Consider the following 20,223-nt stretch of genomic DNA (forward strand, 5'->3'; position numbering starts at 1 on the left):
CCCTGACAAGCGCAGCTTCTGAGAGTCCCCTCTACAGGGCAGAAGGGCAAACTGAAAGGGAAGGACATGAGCTGTGAGTGCCAGCTACAAAGGAGAACAGAGGTGACTGCTGGAGGAGCCCCTGGGCCGCACTACAGCTCAGCACTGGGTGTCCAGCGTGTCAGGAAGGGCACGACTGTGCTCAGGGTCTTTTGCTTAACAGGGAAAGGCAGGGCGCGCTGCCTTTAGAAAGATTTCCATCAACATAAGTTTAAAATATTCAGTTCCTGTTACACACCAGGTCCCCTGGTGCCAGCGACCTCTGGGCCTGAAGACAAGGCTACAGGAACAAAGCCTCACTAGACGTGTCCCCAGGGAGTGTGGGTGAGCACGCGCAACTTCCCAGGGTAATAAATCCACCACCGGGTACTTTGAAAAGGCCAGGCATCCTTCCAGTTTGTCTGTAAGGATCTGGGCAGGATTCGAGTTACTTCATGTTACCTTAATTTGCCTTAAGTTAGCCAGTCTCCATTCATCCGCTAAAACCGACTTTTATTGAGCCCCTAAGACAGCCAGGAGCCCATTTTAGGATTTGAGTCCGGAGTTTCAGAGACACCCACTGCTCACCAGGTGTTGCCCTGGGGAGCCCATGCCCGGGACGGGGGTGGGGGTGCTCCCCTATGGTTTTGCATCTCACGTCTCGCCCTGGGTGGGCTTCGGGCCCACACCCCTTCCCTTCAGATCGGAAGGTGTCTTAGCCCCGAGCCTTTGGACAGGGCGGTGCTCCTGCGTCAGCCTGGGAGCCCCCATCCACAGGGTTGGTCTCTGCCCTGACCCCTGGACGGAGGGAGACGGGCATCGGGCTGTGCGGGGCGCTCCGTGGAGAAGGACTCTTTTCCTGGAGAGAAGTCTCCCGCGGCCTGAGCTGAGCGCAAGCTTTACTCCTGAGCGCGCAGGACGGGGCCAGAGGGCGGCTCCCGGGAGGCGGCCTCGCCTCGGCAGGTCGCGGCGAGAGGGACGGGGACAAAGGGAGAGAAAGGAGGAAGCCGCCACGGTCCACGTTCGGGACTGGAAGCCCTGCCCCCGAGAGCGCCCGGCCCGGCGCGGCGCCCGGGGCTCCTGCGGAGCGGCCGCGGCGGGGAGGGGGCGGCGCGGGGCGGGGCGGTATATCCAGTCTGGCGGAGGGCGGGCCCGCCAGTGCCGGGCCCGGACGGCGGGTGGAGGCGCCGGGAGCAGCCCAGAGCCGTCGCGCGCGCGGACCGTCGCTCTATGGGCACAGGGAGCCGCTGAGCGCGAGAAGAGCCCGCTTCCGCCGCCGCCCGCACCTCGCGCCGCTCGGCTCGCTCTCCAGGCCCGCGCCCCGCGCCCCGCGCCCGCGCCCGCGCCGCCATGAACCACTCGCCGCTCAAGACCGCCTTGGCCTACGAATGCTTCCAGGACCAGGACAACTCGACGCTGGCTCTGCCGTCCGACCAGAAGATGAAGACCGGCACGTCGGGCCGGCAGCGCGTGCAGGAACAGGTGATGATGACCGTCAAGCGGCAGAAGTCCAAGTCTTCCCAGTCGTCCACCCTGAGTCACTCCAACCGAGGTGAGGGCCGGATGCCCGCGTGGCCGTTCGCCCTTCCCCGACGCGCCTCCCAGGTGGCAGGGCGAGGGGCGCGCGCGTCCCCATCTGGCGGCGCGGGGCAGGGTCCGCGCGGAGGGCCCCAGCGGGTGCGCCCTGCCTCCTGGTCCACCGTGGAGCCGCGGCCCTGACCGCTCAGTGGCGGACAGTCAGGGCCGACCTCGGGTCCCGGGGTTCTCTTCCCCAGCCGGCTCCAGGGGTCTCTCCCCAGCCCGATCCTGCCCAGCTGCCCGTGGTCGAGCGCCCCTCACCCTTCCCACCCCAACGTTCACGGACTTAGCTGTGGGGTCCCGGTCCGGGGCGGAGGGGCCGCCCAGTGCCTGGCTGGGATGGACTGGGAGTCACGGAGCCCGCCGAGAACTCGGGAGGGGCTCGCACTCCGGGAACCGGGCACAGGAGGCAGGCGCCCTCTGATGGCGCCGGCGCGGGAGCCTCACACCCGGAGGAGGCAGTGTGGTTCCCAGGTGGCCCCAGGGCAGCGCGGACCGTGGGGGCTGAGCCCGGGGAGGGGTCCAGGACGCCCTCGAGGCTGAGAGCAGCCCCCTCTCCCTCAGAACTCGCCTGCCCACTCAGCCGGTGTAGAAGTGTGCCTCTTAGAGGCCAGAGGCAATTTGCTTGGAGGCCAGAACCGCCCCTACCCCTGGCTGGGCCCTGGTGCTGGGCACTCCTCGATCTAGGCATGGGCCTGGCAAGCCCCTCCCTGCCGCGCTGAGGTCCCCCAGCTGTCAGGGAAGGGCAGGAGAAAGGGGCAGGACCCCTGAAACTCAAGGAGGAAGGTCTGTTACCTGACAGTCGCCTCAGTGGAAGTTCTAGACCAAAGACTCATACAAAGCATTTCCCAGTGAGAATTACATGTAAGTCAGCGGGTACCTTCTACTTAATTATTTAGTTAAGTTTGTGAAAGTCCGGTCAGTCGTGTACAGCTCTTTGGGATCCCATGGATGGTAGCCCGCCAGGCTCCACTGTCCATGGAATTCTCCAGGCAATAATACTGGAGTCGGTTGCCATTTCTTTCTCCAGGGGATCTTCCCAACCCAGGGACTGAACCCGGGCCTTCTGTATTGCAGGCAGATTCTTTACTGTCTGAGCCATCAGGGAAGCCCAGTAGTTTAAGGCTAATGAGGAAGCTGCAGACTGTAAACCAATACAGGTCAACCAAGGTTTATTTATTGGAAAAAAAAAAAAGAGGTATATTTTTCAAGTCAGGAGCTCATGAGAGAGTGGGGTAGACGAGAGTAGTAAAGAGGAGGAGACAAAGGGGACGGACCCCCGCCCGTGGTCCACATGCACACAGGTATGCACACACACACATACCAGCTCTCGCTCTCTCTCTCTCTCACACACACACACACACACACACACACACACACGGCAGCTCACGATTTCTACCTCCATGCCTCCTTCTCTCCCCTGAGTGGCCCCAGGTACAGCTGAGGGCGAGAAGATGGCTGGCAGAGGACTGCCCTGCGCCCAAGCCCGCACGCCTGTGGCTCTGTGCCCCCGCCCTGGCTCCTCTCCCGCCAGGCTCCCACTCAAAGTCGCAGCTTCCGGAGTGCTTGCCACCTTCCCGTTTGCTTGGGGCCTCGGCGGCTGCTTCCAGCCTTTTTTGGAAGTAGGACTGGAAAAGAAGTGTCCCCTTTCTGGGCGCAGCACAGTCGCTGCTCAAGCCGGCTTCCTCTCTCCCTGGGACGGGGCTCGCCGGTCCCTCCTCGCCCGCTCCTCCCTGGCCTGCGCTGGGGGCCGCAGCTCTGTAGAAGACAGCCAGGCGAGGTGCCCGATGCCCCCTCCCAGCCCCAACGGGGTGCTGGCTGGGCGCCCTGGCCTCCCTCTCTGTGGCGACGTCCACCCCTCCCCTTCCCACGCCTCCACCCCGAGGTCCTCTGGGGGCGTCAGCAGGTGTGCGTGGACTCTGCCGATAGCCCACGTGTCCCTCTCCGAGGGCTGACCCTGTAGGCGTGTCCCTTTTACCCTTGGCTTGGACCAGTTTCCCCAGCGGGCGCTGTAACTGGGCGAGGCCATCAGGCCACCTGGAGCTGGTGTTTCTGGTTTGTCTGGCTTTGTCTTCCGAGGGATCCCCTCCTTCTGGCAAGCACCGCCAAGGCGCCCCCTGTGTGCTCCGAGACCACCTCTGCCGGCTCTGGTCTCTCTTTGTCCCGTTGGTTTCGTTTGACGCATGTGCTCTGGTTCCCAGGACGGGTGACGGGGTCCCTGGGGGGACCACATGCCAGGCCGTCCCCCTCCGCCCCAGGACAGACTTGGTTCTCCTTCCGTTTCCCACGACAGGAGAGCAGGCTTCTGTGGGGTCTTTGATTTTCCCGGGCCCCTGCCCTGGCTCCGGCCCCACGGGGCTGCTCTCCACCTGGTCCATGACATGAGGGGCCTGGAGCCTTGGAGGATGGGGAAAGGGGCCCGTGGAAGGGGCCTGGCGCAGACGCCGTGCCCTCCCCCAAAACCTGGGCCCAGACAGATGCCCTGCCCAGCCAGGCAGTGCCCAGGGAGGGAGGGGGTCTCTGGGGCCTGGACACCCTTCAGGAGGAGTCTACTCGGGACCTGCCCCCACCCCGTCTTTTCCTGAAGGGGCTCTGGGGCGTGGCTGCCCTTGCTTCCTAAGGGTGCCCGTGGGCAAAGGGTGTAAGCCCAGGTGGGAAGCAGAAGGAACCTGGGAGGTGGCCGCCCAGTGGGAGATGGGGGCTGGAAAATGTGACCCCCTTGAGGGGGAGTCCATGCGGGGTGGATTGTGTGGGAAGGGGCTGGTGCACTGTCGTCCCGCCCAAGGCCCTGTGGTGCTCACGCCCTTTACACTCCGCTCAGAGCCTCTGCTGAAAGCTGACCAAGCCTACTCAGACTCAAATCCAAACCTACCACCACCACCATGCACACACACACACGCACGTGCACACACACACGAATGTGCACACACGTGCACACACGCATGCACACACGCACACACACGCACATGAATGGGCACACCCTTGCACGCACACACACACATGCTGGAGCCCACTCCCTTCTGCACACCACTCCTCACTCCAGGGAGTCCTGACCCGCCCACTCTGCCCACTGCCCCGAGAGGCGTCACCACGGGCTGGGGGTCCCATCTGCACCCTCCTCAGCAGCACGGGCAGAGGTGGGGGGTGCGCGGGGCAGGTGTCCTCTCCCCGAGGCCCTCCTGGCGGAGGCTTGCACCCAGGGGGAGGGTTGGCACGGCCCCATCTAGGGCCGCGCTGGCTGGCTCTTGGACTTGCGTGGGCCATGTCTCAGCACAAGGCTGCGCCCAGGGCAGGGGTCCACTCTCCGCTCTCTCGGAAGGTGCCCCGTCCCGGGCACGGGCCAGGCTCAGACGGCTCTGCTGGGCTTCTCCCTCGGGACCAGCGCCGAGGGGCGAGGAGGGCGGGGTGTCTGTGGCGGCCTGTCCCAGAGCAGAGTGTCCTGATTACACTTCGCGGGAGCCAGTCCTCCTTTCTTCACAAGGCCTCTTGGCTCGGAGCTGAGGACTTAGCCAGCATTTCCACCGGCCTGTTACAATACATGCAAAAATGCCGAGTAGCCCGGCTGTCCCGCGGCGCGCGCCGTTTCCCAGCTTCCTGCTCCTTTGCTGAGCTCATTGACAGAGATTAAAAAAACAAACAAAACAAACTCCTCTCCCCACACACCACACTATCTATACCAATACCCCAGTTGTTCGAGGTTTAAAACTCTGGGAGCTACCTCTCTACAGGGCATGACTCCTAGAAGGTGTGTGATGTTTGAACAAAACAAAATGAAAGAATGCTTCCCGGGAGTGGGAGGTAGCCTAGTGCAAGGCTCTTTATTGGCTGCACCTCTGAGGCACGCACATGTGCACACAGGTGTCCTCGCACACACACTCACCCTGCCTCCCAGCTCGTGCAGCAGCAGGAGTCCGGCTGGCCCCCGGAGGCTTGAGCGCTCTCTGGAGCTGTTGCCAGCTGCTGTGTGACCTCAAGCCAGCCCTGCCTCTCTCTGGGTCTGTGCAGCCGTAAGAGGTGGGGTGCGATCGCCCCCCGATGTTTCACTGGAAGCAGATTGTTTGTCTCACTGCCTCTGCAGACCGTTTCCCCAAACCACCTGCCGCGGCAAAAGGCCGCTCCTCACAAGACACAGCCCTCCCTGTCTCCCTCCAGGAAGCATCGGATCACTAAAATATATCTCCCAGTGCACACTGCTTTCAATCGTGGCCATGTGTTGGCACCGTCTGGGAGTTTTAAAGAATGCGTGTGCCCGGGTCCCACCCTGGAGGCTCTGGTTTAGTTACTGTGGGGACAGCGTGGGCAGGTGGACTTGCAACAGAGTTCAGGAATCCTTGTTCTTGTCCCCACCCTGCCTCAGACAGAGACCCAGTGTGGGGATCACCCCATCGCATGCGCGCGCGTGCACACACACACACACACACACATGCACACATATAAATGTCATCCAGCGTGGCGGTAGCTGGGGACAGTCGTTTACTCTGGAACCCCCCGCGGGGTGAGCCCTGCCCAGCCCCGCCCCCTGTGCCAGCCCTGCCCTTGGCTCAACCCTCAGGCTCAGCGGTGGCCGCGCACAGATCATCAGAAGGAGAAGCAGGTTCAGAGCTGGTTTGAGCACGCCCCGGCCAGCCCTCGGAGTCACGTGTGCTGGCGAGGGACGGGGGAGACGGGGCTGTGGCGGCCCAGGCCGCTCTGGTGTCTGTTCCTACACGTGCGCGGGAATGGGCAGGACTGTGCCAGGGTGGCTGTGGGGCTGGGTAGAACGCCCTCATCCAGGGCCGGGTGGCACGTCCGGAGCTCCCCTCTGGCCTGGGCGAGGGTGGAACATCTCCCGCCATGCCTGGTGGTGGGAGGGCAGGCGCCGGGCTGCCGGACGGTCCAGGCGCCCAGGCGTCTCCTGTGCCATCTCCCCACAGTCCTTACTGTCTCACTGAAGTCCCTCTTACTGTGGGCCCCTCTCTGCTGGGCACCCCTGATGGGAGGGATTTAGGGGGTGAAGCAAAAGCATTTCAGGGCCAAAAGGTAGCGGGCGTCCTTTCTCAAGGTTTTGTGCTGAGGAATCGACGTAAGCACAAGAGCACCCGGAAGACAGGGCCTTGTGGGGCCGTTGGAGGCGCCCCTCTCTGAGGCCCGGCGGCTCGTGGGGTGGGGCGTGGGGGCTGGGGAGGGGGGTGGACTCTGCCCTGGAGCAGCCTGGCCGGCAGGCTGGCTAATGTCCCGAGGACCTCCTCCAGGTGGAGTCCGGTCCTGGGGTTGGCGTGGGTGGGGACCTCCCCCGACACGCACACACGCACACACATGCACACACACGCACACACACACACGAAGAACACACGGCAGGAGTGTGTCCAGCAGGTGGCCACGTGCTGACCGGCTCCACGGGAGGCCTGAGCGCCCGGGGGGTCTCCCCAGGAGGAGCTGGCCATGGTCGGGTTGGGGGAGTGGGCGGGGCCCACCCAGAGGAGAGCAGGAATGTTTCAGGTGTGGCGGGTGTGGCCACGGAAAGCCTGGAGGTGGAAGGATGAGTCATCCCGGGTGGGTCCGCCCGCCCGGCGGGGGAAGAGTCTTGGGCGTCCTGACGAGGGCTCCCCGGTGACCCGGGGCGAGTCGCCCCTGTGCGGCCCGAGGGGAGGACCCCAGGTGCTTTCGTCTGCGGCATGGGTCTCCCCCGATTGCTGACCCAAATGAGGCTTCTGTGCGGGCAAAACGGCTGACGATGCTGACCCCACGGGGGAGGCGGACCTTTGCCCTCTGACCCCAGACTTCTGGGGGTGGGCAGACACCTCGTGGCAGACACATGTTGGACAGAGAGGCTCATGGCCCTTCCTGAGAGGACTGTGGGTGCCGTGCTCCCCGGGAGGTGGGGTGAATGTGGAGTGAGCGGTGCTGGGACCCTTCTTCCCACCCCCTCCAGGGCTACAGCTGTGGGCACTCTGGCTCCAGTCTCTCCCCAGTTCACGGACCAATCAGGGTCCTCTCTGGGTGAGGGGGGAGCTGGCCGAGTGGAGTGAAGCACCCCAGTGTCCTGCTGCAGGTGCGGGCTGGGCGGGGGCCCCATACCTCACCGTGCCCAGCACTGAGACAACAGCAGCCTGGGGAGCAGGGACCAGGTGGGGGTCATTGTGAAAGGCTTCCTAGGAGTGGTGTCCAGAAAGGTCAAGGGGCCAGTGGAGAAGCCAGCAGAGCTGTTCCATCACCCTCAGGGAGAAGCCCCATGTTCTTCCTGCTGCACTTGACTCAGAGGGTGGTGCTTACCAACCAGACCCCCGCCCGAGTCAGGAGAGGGAGCCCTTGCTTCTGCTGTGGGAGCAGGGCTCACAAACGGCTCACCTCCCACCTGCACCCCTTTGAGTATCTGGCACACTGCAAGCTGTGACTGCAAGTGTGTGAGGTCTCTGGACTCCCCTCCCTCGAAACCACAGCCCACAAGCAGCTGCCTTCTGCCTGAGAAGCAGTGCTGGCTGGTGTGATGGCAGCCTTGTCCTCACAAGGAGGCCAAGCCAGGCAGCTCACAGTGGGAGTCAGGAAGTCTGACCCCCAGTCGCAGACGATCTTGGGAAGGTGCCTTCAGGAGCTGCCTGGAAGGGCCTGGAGACCTTGGTCCAACCAGAAGTGAGAGCTGCCACCCACACCTGTCACCACCACAGTCCACCTGGGTCACAGGAACTGGCCTTGGCTGATAGGGTACTCCAGATCCATGGCAGAGAACTCCCCCTCTGTCATGTGGAGGGAAGTAAGAGGGAGGCGGGCAGGTGCAGGCAGGGGAGGAGATGCTTCAGCTGGTGACGTCACTGCTGACCGCCTCCCTCTCGAGCAGGGAGGGGCCCCGTGGGAGCCTGCCCTCCATGGAGCCTCCTGGGGACGCCTGTCCCAGGACCCCGTGTCTGTCTCCAGCCCAGATTTCCATCCAAAGCGGCTGGCTGGCCCACACCCACCCCTGGGTGAGGAGTTCCTGCCCTGTGGGACCCTGGTCTGTTCCCCCCGCCCCACCCAGAAGGGCTGCAGGAGTGGGCTGGACAGAGGGGAGGTGGACAGCACGCCGGCTGTCGGCTGGCTCCCCTGGGTGTCCATGTCTGCAAGATTGCCTCCAGGCTCCTCCTGATGAAGGTCACCTTTCAGAGGGGCGGCTTCCTGAGAAGGGAAGAAGTGCAGCTGCCTGGTCATCAGGGAGCTTGGAGTGAGTCAGAGCCTCAGGGGAGCCCCTTTGGGAGTCAGGCCTGGGCCCAGGGCACCCTGGAACGGGCACACCTCTGGAGGGACCCTGAGGCTGGCAGCCAAGGAGACGATGATGCCCAAGCCTTGGGTGCCCAAGGCTTCCTTGCTGAAGCCTGTCTCTAGAGACAAGAAGGCTGGCTTCCCTGAATGCCACAGTGAGAGTTGTTATGATCACACAGTCTTGGGACCTGGAGGTGCAGAGAACCCACCCCTTCTTTCTCCAGAAGAGGAAGGCTAGGCCCAGTGCAAGTGCGTGCCAAGTCTCTTTAGTCGTGCCCAACTCTTTGTGACCCCATGGACTGTAGCCCACCAGGCTCCTCTGTCCATGGGATTCTCCAGGCGAGAATACTGAAGTGGTTTGTCATTTCCTTCTCCAGAGGATCTTCCCCACTCAGGAACTGAACCTGCGTGTCCTGTGCCTCCTGCGCTGGCACGTGGATTCTTTACCACTGAGCCACCTGGGGAGCCCCCACCGAGGTCCAGAGCCAGGACCAGTTTCAACACCTCTAGGCTGCAGGGCAGGGGTCTCTGCCACAGCCAGTGGCCCCAGCAGCCCTCCGTGGTAGGGGCCTGGGGAGTCAGGGGCAGGGTCCCTCCTACGAGCTGTCAGGGTCACCTGGCTCTAGACAGAGGAGGTGGCCCGAGGCGGGGATGCCAGCCATGTTGCAAAGTTGCCCCTGCTCTGCGTTCTTTCCCCGCTCGGGGGCTCAGTGCCCACCCCCAGAGGTGTGGGGGCCTGTGGGGCACAGCCCCGGGGGGGAGCGGACTGAGCCAGACAGTGCCCCTGGAGCTGAACTCAGGCCCTTGGCCAGGACCCACCTTCCCCAGGGCCGTCACTTAATGAGGTTGGGGGCCAGCCTCGCTCCCGACGCCCAGGCCACAGCTCCCGGTCCAGGAAATGGGGCGCCAGACGGGATGCGGCCCAGGGTCCAGACCCAGGACAGCCCCTCGGGCGGAGCTCGCTCCCAGGTTTTGAGCTTGGGTTCACTGACGGTTACGATTCTGCGTCTGCAGCCGAGGCTTAGCACAAGACACAGCGTGAGCGGAGCCCCAGGCTGGTCCCAGCCAGCCTCCAGGCAGCGGGCAGAGCCGGGCATCCTGAGCCGCCCCCGCCCCGCCCTGCAGAGCCAGGCATCCTGAGGACCCCCCCCCACGCCCCCTGCCGTGCAGAGCCGGAAGTCCTGAGGCTCCCCCCCTGCTATGCAGAGCCGGGCATCCTGAGGGCCCACCCCCCCTGCTGTGCAGAGCCAGAGGTCCTGAAGCACCCCCCCACTTCCGGTGAAGGGGCTGCGTGCCCAGGCCGCCCTCTGCGAGCCGAAGCCACTTTGCCCCTAATAACCGTGATGACACTCTGTCCTCCTGCGGACCCTGTCATCTGCGGGCCCACACGCTCTGGGAAAACAGTAATTACTCCTTCCTGGTCCTTTGAGGTCGGTGGCTGCTCCCCCTTCAGTGGCGGGGGCACCTGGGAGAGGAAGGAGGCCCCTTGCCCCATCTGGGTCGGGAACCAGAGTCTGCCGGGTGCGGGCCGCATCTTTGGGCACTGCCCCATGGCCCTGAGCAGAGCCTCTGGGCCCAGCATGTCCACCTCCTGGCTGTTTCCCCTGAGCGGGAAGGCCTTCCTCGTGGAGCGAGGGGTCCTGCTTCCCTGGACCGGGGCGGCAGGAGCCCGAGGCCCCCCAGGCCAGCTCCTGACCTGTTGGTGCCAGCCCACCGCAGGTAGACCCCGGAAGAGGGCTGCCCGGGGCCCTCAGAGCTGAGCCTGCAGCCATGCGACTGTGCAGGAGGCGGGCAGAGGAGGAGAGGCGGGCACAGGGCTGCTCCCTGTCCTGCTGGTCTCCTCTGCGGGCGCCGATGCCTGGGGGACGAGGGCTGGGGGCAGCACGGGGCCGGCACCGTCCTAACCCCTGTCCTTGTCCCCAAGGCTCCATGTACGACGGCCTGGCCGACAACTACAACAACTACGGGACCAGCAGCCGGAGCAGCTTCTACTCCAAGTTCCAGGCGGGGAGCGGCTCGTGGGGCTACCCGGTAAGGAGCTGCTTCCTGGGCACTTGCAGGCACGGTCCCTGGTTTGAGCAGGAGAAAGCGTCCTGGCTGCTGAGAAGGAGGTGGGGGGCAGCAGGTCCCCCAGGGGAAGCCCCCCATTCCTCACCGGTCTGTTTGCTTGGCCATTATTTCACGTCGCGCTATTGCAGCCTCCTTCGGGGCAGAGTGGGTATTTCTAAATGTATCAAATGAGAACATTTTAGAAAAGGCATAAGCAAAACATCCTTTTTTTTTTAAGTCCATTTTCTCCTATGTCCGATTTACTCATGGATCTGAAAGAAGTTTGAATTCTTGTGGTCTGGTCATGGGCATATTTAGATATTTCTAGGAAAATCCCCAGGGGTCCCCTCTCCTCAGTGTGTGCTGATGACCAAGGACGGGACTCTGGAGGTCCCCTGAGGCTGGGGGCGGGGGCGTCCATGGCGGCGGCAGCTCTGGAGTAAGAGGGTGTGTGCCAGGGCGCGGCATGGCAGCTCTGGAGTGAGGGTGTGTGCCAGGGCGGCATGGCTTGAGTTTGTAAGTTGGACAGACTCACATTCAGATTCTAGTTGTGCTGCTACTGGGCTTGTGACCTTGGGCCAGAGTCTTCTGTGCCTTAGTTTCTCCACATGTAGGACGGGTCTGACAGAGTCTACCTCTGGGTTGTCGTCAGGACTAAATGAAACAATATGCATTAAAAAAGCTGAGCAAGAGACTGTCCTCGATGCCTCCATCCTGGCCCTGTCACCGTCCTCTGTGGCCTCACCCGCTGTGCCCATCACCCATTACTGGGCAAATACCTCTTTGGCCCTAACTCCACGCCAAGCACTGAACCAGATGCTCTGGTTCAACCACACAAGCCCACACAGGAGTCTCCTGCTCCTCCAGATCGGGGTGCTGGGTTAGGCGACGCCCAGGTTTTCGCCCAGTCTGCAGATTCCGTGACTTTATTTTTGCTAACGTCCACATCAGCCTGTACTGCTCCAGGAGTTCTGCGAGGCCCCTGAGGCCTGTGCAGCGGGGACAGCTTTTCCAGGAGACGCTGGGCTCTGTGCGCTGGGGCTCGAGTTTCAGCAGCTCTGGCTTTGAGCCCACGTTGCTCACAGATGTCACCCTGATTGTCCAGGTCCTGGGCAAGAGAGAGGTGGGTGATCTACAAGTTACATGTTCTTTGTCATCCCCTTGATTCCTTCCTCCTTGAGGTCTTATTGAGGCTCATTAGGGAGGACTTGGCCCCACTCCAGTACTCTTGCCTGGAAAATCCCATGGACGGAGGAGCCTGGTGGGCTGCAGTTCATGGGGTCGCTAAGAGTCGGACACGACTGAGCGACTTCACTTTCACTTTTCACTTTCCTGCATTGGAGAAGGAAATGGCAACCCATTCCAGTGTTCTTGCCTGGAGAATCCCAGGGACGGGGGAGCCTGGTGGGCTGCCGTCTCTGGGGTCACAGAGTCGGACACGACTGAAGCGACTTAGCAGCTTAGCAGCAGCAGGGAGGACTGGGCTTCCCTGGTAGCTCAGACAGGGGGACTCGCCTTTCTTGCATGTCACAGGTTTAACTAGGTTTGCTGTGCATTCATTTGCCCTCTTTTTTCAGATTCTTGATGTCAGTTGGTAACACCAGGGCCAATACCTGCTGAGCACAGTGGGCCCAGCAGGTTGGTAGTTCAGGCACAGATGTGAGCAAAAGGCTTTGACACGTAGACCGATGACCAGGCAGAATCTGGGGATGACTTATAATGCCATGGAAAGGGCGAGGAGAGAGGAGGGCAGGCCCCTGGACGGGACCGGCAGCGAGGATGAGTAAGCTGCTGACTGAGCAGTTGCTGTGTGTCTTCATGGCGGTGCGTTGCCCAATCGGAACCTGGGCGCTGTGGCTCTGGATCAAGCTCTGACCGCCGGGTGCCGGCGCTCCCCTCCGTGGGTGCTTCACCTGCCCTGGGTCCATCCCCCGGGCTGCTCCCGTCAGGTGGACGTCAGGTGGACCGGGAGGCGTTGTCTCAGCGGACCTTTGGATAGGGCTACGCGAGCTCTTCCAGGGCTTGCTCCCAGAGCCTGAGTGTGGCAGGGCTGAGTGTTTCTCCCGCCCATTGAGCCCGTCCCCGCTGCCCCCACCCTCGCGGTGCCTGCCTGCTGACACCTGGTGAGAACCCCTCCCTCCAGGGCCTGCTGGCGGGACTTAAGACATGACTCAGGGCCGGCGCTGTCGGGGCACGTCCTGGCTCCGCTCCGCTCAGGAGGCTTCTGGGAACAGCGCACAGCTGCGCGCACACGGGGATTTGGCGGCGGGAGGGGCGGGGGATGGTGGTGGAAGAATTGATGCTGGAGCCAGCACGTGTCAGCCAGGACGGCGGAACCCAGCAGGTTGGGACTCGGGCCGCGGAGCAGCGGGCAGCGGCGGAGATGCAGGGAGAGCCTCAGGCCAAGGGGCTGTCCCAGGGACGGTGCGCCCGCGCCAGGGGGCTTCAGCCCCATCCCCTCCCCAGAAACCGGCCCAGAGGGCGGGGCTGGGGGCGCACGGGGCACGCGGACCCTCCTCAGAGGAGCCTCCAGCTCCCCGCAGAGAAGCAGGGAACTGGGAGGAACCCAGAGAGGACGCGGGCAAGGCGAACGCAGGCCTCGGTGGCTGTGCCGCAGGATTGCGCGAGCTCTGCCGTTACTCGTGACCCTAAAAAGCTTCATAAAATATACTGGTCTTTAGCGCCATTTTAGGGGCCGCCTAAGAAAACCAGCCCCATTTCTGTGCTGTCAGGACCTGTGTTTGAGCAGAAACGACAGCCAGCCCTCTGAGACCCTCACTTCTCAGGCTTGAGACATTGAATCAACTTCAGATAACAAAGATTGGCTACCCTTGAGCATGGATTTTATTTAAATATGCCAAGCACCTGTGGGCGTTTCCAGAAAGGAAAGTTCTAAAGGTGTTTAAAAAGCCTTAGGATTCTACCTTGTATTCTATTTCAGCAATAGTCTTCTAATTTAAAAAATATAGATGAGATATATATATGTGTGTGTGTCAGCCTCTCAGTCATGTCCAACTCTGAGACCCCATGGTCTGTAGCCCACCAGGCTCCTCTGTCCAAGGGATTCTCCAGGCAAGAGTACCAGAGTAGGGTTGCCATTTCCCTCTCCAGATATATATATGTCATCATATTACTTATACTACTTGTAATCTACAACCATTTATATTACAAGTCAGTCTTACCAGGTGGCACCTAGTGGTAAAGAACCCACCTGCCAATGCAGGAGATGTTAGACAAGGGTTTGATTCCTGGGTCAGGAAGATCCCCTGGAAGAGGGCATGGCAACCCACTCTAGTACTCTTGCCTGGAGAATCCCATGCACAGAGGGCCTGGTGGGCTACAGCCCATGGGGTCGAAAAGAGCTGGACCTGAGTGAAGTGATTTAGCACACGTGTACACACACATATCACAAGTCAAGAAAGTTGGACGTAGAGGGTGTGTAATAGAATGAAGCACAGTGACTCTGACACACCACCCAGGGGCTCGAGGGAAAGAACCGGTCCAGAGAAAAGCCTTGGCCAGTCAGTTGTCCATTCTCTTCTGCTCGTTCCAGCCTCCTGGCCCTTGGAGACTGAGTCTACGGGGCGGCACACGGCTAGAGCCCAGAGTCCAGAACCTTGGGGAAAGGGGAGTGGGTGAGCTGAGCCGAAGGGTGGGGCGTGCCCAGCCCTGTCCTCAGGACCAGGCTTGGGGAGTGTCGGAGCCCACTGAGGCTGACGCTGCACAGCTGAGGCTCCCCGGCCCCGTGAGGCCCAGGGTCTCATGGCTGGTGACGGGGAGCAGACTGGACCCCGCCTCCGGGCTCTCGCCCTGCCGGATTTTCCTGTCCTCACTCCAGACATCAATCTCCGTATTTTAGCCCTACAGCCCGTTCTGGGGACTCAGACAATACCCATGACTTCACATCCGCTCACTTCCTCCCTGCCGCCCCCACCCACACCCACCCCTTCCTCCCCACCACCAAGAGCTGCGGGGCAGCGGCCCTTTTTTCCTTCCTGGACTTGAGTCGCTCAGCCGTCAGCGTCAATGGAGGTCAGGATGGGCTGCCCAGTAAAATATAAAGGAATGCAATTTTGGAGGCCTGTTTATCCTAAAATGTTATTTGTTCTGGTCTGATCTTCAGATTTAGCTGTGTGTCCTGTGCTTGCAGGTCACTGTGTATTCCCACTTATTCCCTGTAATATAAACAAGACCCCCTAAGTGCCGTCTCCTAGGCTGGGGACCCAGACAGAATTTCTTAGGGGAGTGAAGGGAGGCTGCTGGCCCCTCTGAGGGTCCTTGTACCAGGTCCCTGGAAGCGGGCTGCTCTCACCCTGGCGTGTCCTGGACGAGGCTGCAGCCGGTGGACAGGTTGGGTTTCCCAGGAGCCTTTCCTGGGAAAGGCTCTGGGTTACGGTGTCAGTCTCCTTCACTTGCGCCTCCAGCCTGGAGGGTTTTCCACAAACCAACAAGTGCGTCATGAGCATTCCATCCCTCTCGGCGTCACACGGGAAAGAGGTGCTTTGGCTGTGGACAGGCTGAGAGCATCCTGCCGGGAGCCGATCCCATACGGTAGCAGCTGCCAGGCAGTCTGGGCTAGGGTACCCCCGGGGGCACCGTGTTGAACCCCTTCTCTGTGCTCAGTTACACCAGACCAGAGCTCGGAGGGCCAGACTCCCCAGGAGAATGACCAGTGGAGATTCTGTGTTCATTCTGGCCATTGACTCTATTTTTCTACTTCATCCCAGTATTCTTGGGCTCCCCTTGTAGCTCAGCTGGTAAAGAATCCGCCTGCAATGCAGGAGACCTGGATTCAACCCCTGGGTTGGGAAAATCCCCTGGAGAAGGGAAAGGCTATCCACTCCAGTATTTTTGGGCTTCCCTTGTGGCTCAGCTGGTAAAGAATCTGCCTGCAATGCAGGAGACCTGGGTTCAACCCCTGGGTTGGGAAGATCCCCTGGAAAAGGGAATGGCTACCCGCTCCAGAATTCTGGCCTGGAGAATTCCATGTATAGTTCATGGGGTCGCAAAGAGTCGGACACGACTGAGTGACTTTCACTTTTTCAGGGCAGTCCAGTGCTTAGGACTTTGTGCTCTCACTGCTGAGGGCCCAGGCTCTGTTTGGGAAACCAAGATCACACAAGCAGACTGGCACTGTTGGAGGGGAAAAAAAAGTTATTTAAAGAAAACACCCAGGATTCACTACGAATCTTCCTCTCAGCCTCTTCTCAGCTATGCGTGCTTACTGACATGTTAGTGGCCTCCATGTGCTGGGACCCCCTCCCTGAGGGGGGTGGGCACGCAACACCCTGAGGTGTCGATGAGAGGGCTAGGCTTTGCAAGGCTCGGTGGGCAACGGGAACCCAGGCTCTGGGAGCTGCGTGTGCGCAGGGTCTGCGGGGGCCGGGTGAGGGGCTGCCGGAGAGAATGTGGTGGGACTCTTGCCCTTGAAGCAGAGGAACAGACTGTCTGTGCTAGCAAACAGACTCCTCCCAGAGGCAGGTGGTATGGAGGGACCCGTTCTTAGCCTTAGCTTGCCTGTCTCCACAATGGGTGAGAATTCCTGTTTCGAGGGCAGGCGGGGCTGTGGACAGGATGTACCAGTCAAGTTGGAGGCTTCGATTCTGCTCTCACCGGCTGCTATGAGCAGAGGGACCTGGGGCTCATCTCTTGAGGCCTTTCTCATCCTTGGAGGAAGGCTGTTGGATGAGATCCTAGTGGAGGGCCCCTTCAGCCCTGACTTTTCAGGCTCTGTGTGGCTGGAGAGCAGCCCCTGAGCGGCTGCCAGGGCCTGACGGTGGTCTCCGGGCAGGGTTGGGTGGGGCCGCCCCCAGGCCTGTGGGTGCACTGCCTTCTGCTGTCATCTGGGCTGGTCACCAGGGAAACCGTGGCTAATTAACCCTTGCAGCAGCCACAGAGCTGCTCAGGCTTCATTGCCCTTCGCTTTACAGAGAGGAGGCGGGCCCTCAAACGCCTTACAGAGGAGGGGAAGCCCCTAGAAACCACCTCCTTGAAAGCCCAGGCCTGCCTCCTGCCCTGCTACCCCCTCTGGGTTCTCTGATCGGTTTGGAAAGTCCCGGCGGAGAAGCAAGCCCCGTCCAGGCGGGCACGGCTCCTGCCCCCAAAGGGAGTGGTCTAGGTGCTTGCCAGCCCGGGTCCTCTGCCAGCAGTGACGCACCCCTACCCAGTCCCAAGGGCCCCGGGCTCTTGCCGGGCAAGAAGAGGCAACGATCCTGCTGCCGAGGGACAGAATGTGCCCGAGAGGGGAGACGAGGGCGTGGGGCCGGGGGCGCCCCGCACTCCTTTCCCAGTAGGAGCGGCCCCCGTCTGGCCGCGGCCGGACCCCAAGTTCACCAGCAGGGCCTCCTTGGCTCTGAAGTCCTGTGTCAGGTGTCCTCACTTGGGGGAGAGAAGCTGGCACCTGGGGGCTTGGAAGGAAGAGGGTGCAGCGGGGAGCCATGCAGGCAGAGTCCCAGAGCAGCTCTGGGCAGGGAACTGAGCTTGGAGGGCTGCCCTTCGCAGACAGCAGGGGCAGGGGAGTGCCCAGGCCTGGGGCTGGCACCGGGCCCCTGGACACTCCTGTCTGAGAGTTCACCAGGCAGGGCCATTCCCCCGAGTAGGGCAGTGCCAGGGCCCAGGCCCCAGCGAAGGCAGGATGTCACCTGGCTGGGTCCCAGCTGGTGGGCCCCGGCAGGGCAGGGGGCGTGCTCGGGGAGACGTGTGCCCGCAGGGCCTCAGTGCGCCGGAAGGTCGGACTCTGCCCGCCCGGACAGTCTGCAGTGGTCCTTCCCCATGGGGCTCGGGAAGGGGCGTGCCATCCTCTGGGAGAGGACGGAGCCTGCGTTTACATATTCTTGGCTTTAATCCACCTGCCGCTTCCGGTCAGCGTCTTCCTAGAAGGCCGCTCCCCATGAGCCACTGTCGGGCTCGCCTTCCTTCTCACGAGTCACCTCAGAGCCTCCGAAACCTTGGAGGGAAGATTTGAAGACTCAGGGCCGATCACAAGCTTCTTTATTTCGTGCCAGAAGAAAATTAGTGTGTTTTGGTTTTGCCTTTTTTTTTTGTAAGTCCTGACAAGAACTAACCTCAGCCAACCAATCTTTAAAGCCCTAACTCGCCAGTTAAAAACAACAACAGCTTGAGAGGCTGGGATGAGGTGCTGTGGCGGGCGGCAGAGCCACCTAACCTCCAGCCTCATCTCCTGGGCGTCAGTGGCGGGCGGCAGGACCAGGTCAGCCCCAGCCCTGGTTCCCGGTGTCCGGGAGGCTTGGGGACGGGACCCCGGGGCTCTGGGTGAGCAGACAGGCAGGGCCGGCTGGGCCCCTGCCTTCACGCTGCGTGGGCGCAGAGCGAGGGGGCTGGGCCTGGGAGCCTCATCAGCAGCAGGGCAGTTTGCTCTCCCCCATCTTGTCTCCACTTCCTGTCCTGGCATCCTGGTGGGATCAGAGCGAACCGGGCCTTGGGGTTCCGATTTATTAGCGGGGAGACCAGGCTCTAGCACGGTGCAGGGCCTGGCCCAGCAGATGCCTCACAGGTCCACTTGGCAGAACCGGGTCCAGAGCCCAGTCCATGCTGCGGGGGGTGTTCAGGCCGGACAGGCGGCCCAGACCTGGTCTCCCGCCTCTCCTGCTCGGCTCCAGAGCGGGGAGCAGGGGGCGGGGGTGCCAAAACACCGGCAGGGGTCTGCTGCCTGCCTTCCCTTGCGCTGCGGCTTCCTTTGTCACCAGGCTCAGCGGGACAAGAGCAGCAAGCAGCCTTTCCCAAGCTGGTGGATGAAGCCCCCACCCCTCGCTAGGGTGGGGCCCAGCCTCCTAGCCCAGGGCCCCCACCACGCCCCCCCACACCCCCACCCCACCCCACCCTGTCTCTACGGAGGCCTTCCTGCTTGGGGAGAGCAAACTCAGCTGAAAACCCAAATCGGGACAGGTGATGGGAGGTAGACACAGCTGGGGAGGGAGGCAGCTGGGGGGCTGCACCCCCACAGCTGTACGAGGGTGTGGCCAGGAAGGGGACGAGGGCAGGCTGGTGGGTTCGTTCCCAAGCTCTGAGCTGGGGAGAAGGACATGTCCAACTGCAATCCGGCTGAATCATAGACGCCCAAAGGCAGAAGCCTGCAGGGCCCACCCTGGTTGGGGAAATGCAGGCTCAGAGGCATGAGGGGATGGCCCAAGGGTGCACAGCCACCCTGGGGAGACCCGGCCCTGGGGCACTGACCTTGGGGCCCCTTGTCCAGAACTCCTGTCCCGCTGTCCCTGCCAGGGAACCTGGGCATCTGATCTCCACTTTTCACAAAATCATGACACCAACAATTATTCCTTAATTTTAATAGACTGACTTTTAAATTTCGGCGCATTCATTTTGAAAGGAAACTTTGTATCAGTAACGCAAGAGAGAGAGAGAGAAAAAAAAGTATCCTTATTTAAGTCCATAGGGGGATGGCTTTTTTTTTTCCCTACCCAGAAAAGGGAGGTTGGCAAATGTTAAAGACACATTCTGGCACCAGCTTGGGCCTTCTCCTCGTGGGAATCAAGGTGGAAAAAAAGTTCCAGGAGGCCCACAGAGTGGGAGGAAGGGCGGGGTGCTGTGCAGGAGGCCGGGAAGGAGCTGGGGGGCTTGGGGCAGGCCCTTCTCCACCCTCTGAGTGCCCCCAGGGTGGGGAGCGAGGTGGCGGGCTTCTAGGGCCCCGGGAAGCACAGCAAGGCTTGGCTGATTCCAGGAGCTCAGCCTTGACCTGACTCCACACTCACTCGTCTTGCCCTCCTCCCTTGACCTCGCCAGGCAGCCGTGTACCGATCACAGGCGTCCCTTGGGAGAGAGGGCCTCCGCCCGGTCCTGTGGGCATGGAGCCGTGTCGTGTGTCGCCCAGCCAGGCACCCGCGCTCTTCTTGAGCATCTCCCACTGTCAGCCAACGACGGAGGCAGGCGCTGCCAGGGTCGGGGGCCCAGGGGAGGCGGTTTCCCAGGCGCTGAGCCGACTGACACCGGAGGTGCCGGGGCGGGGGCCACGGCTGCTGTAGGGCCCCAGCTGCAGAGGCTATGGGCCGCTAGATGGCACGCGTGTCACCAGACTCTGGCGGCCAGGTGGCCGGAGGACGAAATCCGGGAGAGGTCGAAGGTCTTAGTCCTGCTTCAGAGTCTGCCGCATCTTAGCTGTGTGGCCTTGGCCTGGCCTCAAGTTCTCTGAGATTATGAAATGCTCTCAGGGCCTTCCCTGGTAGCAGTGGTTAAGACTCTGGGCTTCCACTCCAGGGGCTGCGGGTTCAATCCCTGGTCTAAGAGCTAAAATCCCACATGCCACACAGTGCAGCCAAAAAAAAAGAGAGAGAGAGAGAGAGATGCTATGGGAGAGAGCTCTGCAGTCTGTCCTGAACGTCATCCGGGTGGGAG

At 61.7% G+C, this 20,223-nt stretch overlaps 1 protein-coding gene across 1 annotated transcript in view; it reads left to right on the forward strand.

Moving 5' to 3' along the window:
* The first annotated feature begins 1,165 nt into the window (after nt 1-1,165).
* The window catches only part of PKP1 (plakophilin 1), a 39,824-nt gene continuing 20,766 nt past the window's right edge, over nt 1,166-20,223 (forward strand). The window contains exons 1-2 of the mRNA XM_061383753.1: nt 1,166-1,570; nt 10,733-10,839. Coding sequence (XP_061239737.1) covers nt 1,369-1,570; nt 10,733-10,839 — 309 coding nt within the window. The 5' untranslated portion in view covers nt 1,166-1,368. The remainder of the gene's footprint in view (nt 1,571-10,732; nt 10,840-20,223) is intronic.

This window comes from Bos javanicus, chromosome 16 (genome assembly GCF_032452875.1).
Source record: "Bos javanicus breed banteng chromosome 16, ARS-OSU_banteng_1.0, whole genome shotgun sequence".
Taxonomy (NCBI): domain Eukaryota; kingdom Metazoa; phylum Chordata; class Mammalia; order Artiodactyla; family Bovidae; genus Bos; species Bos javanicus.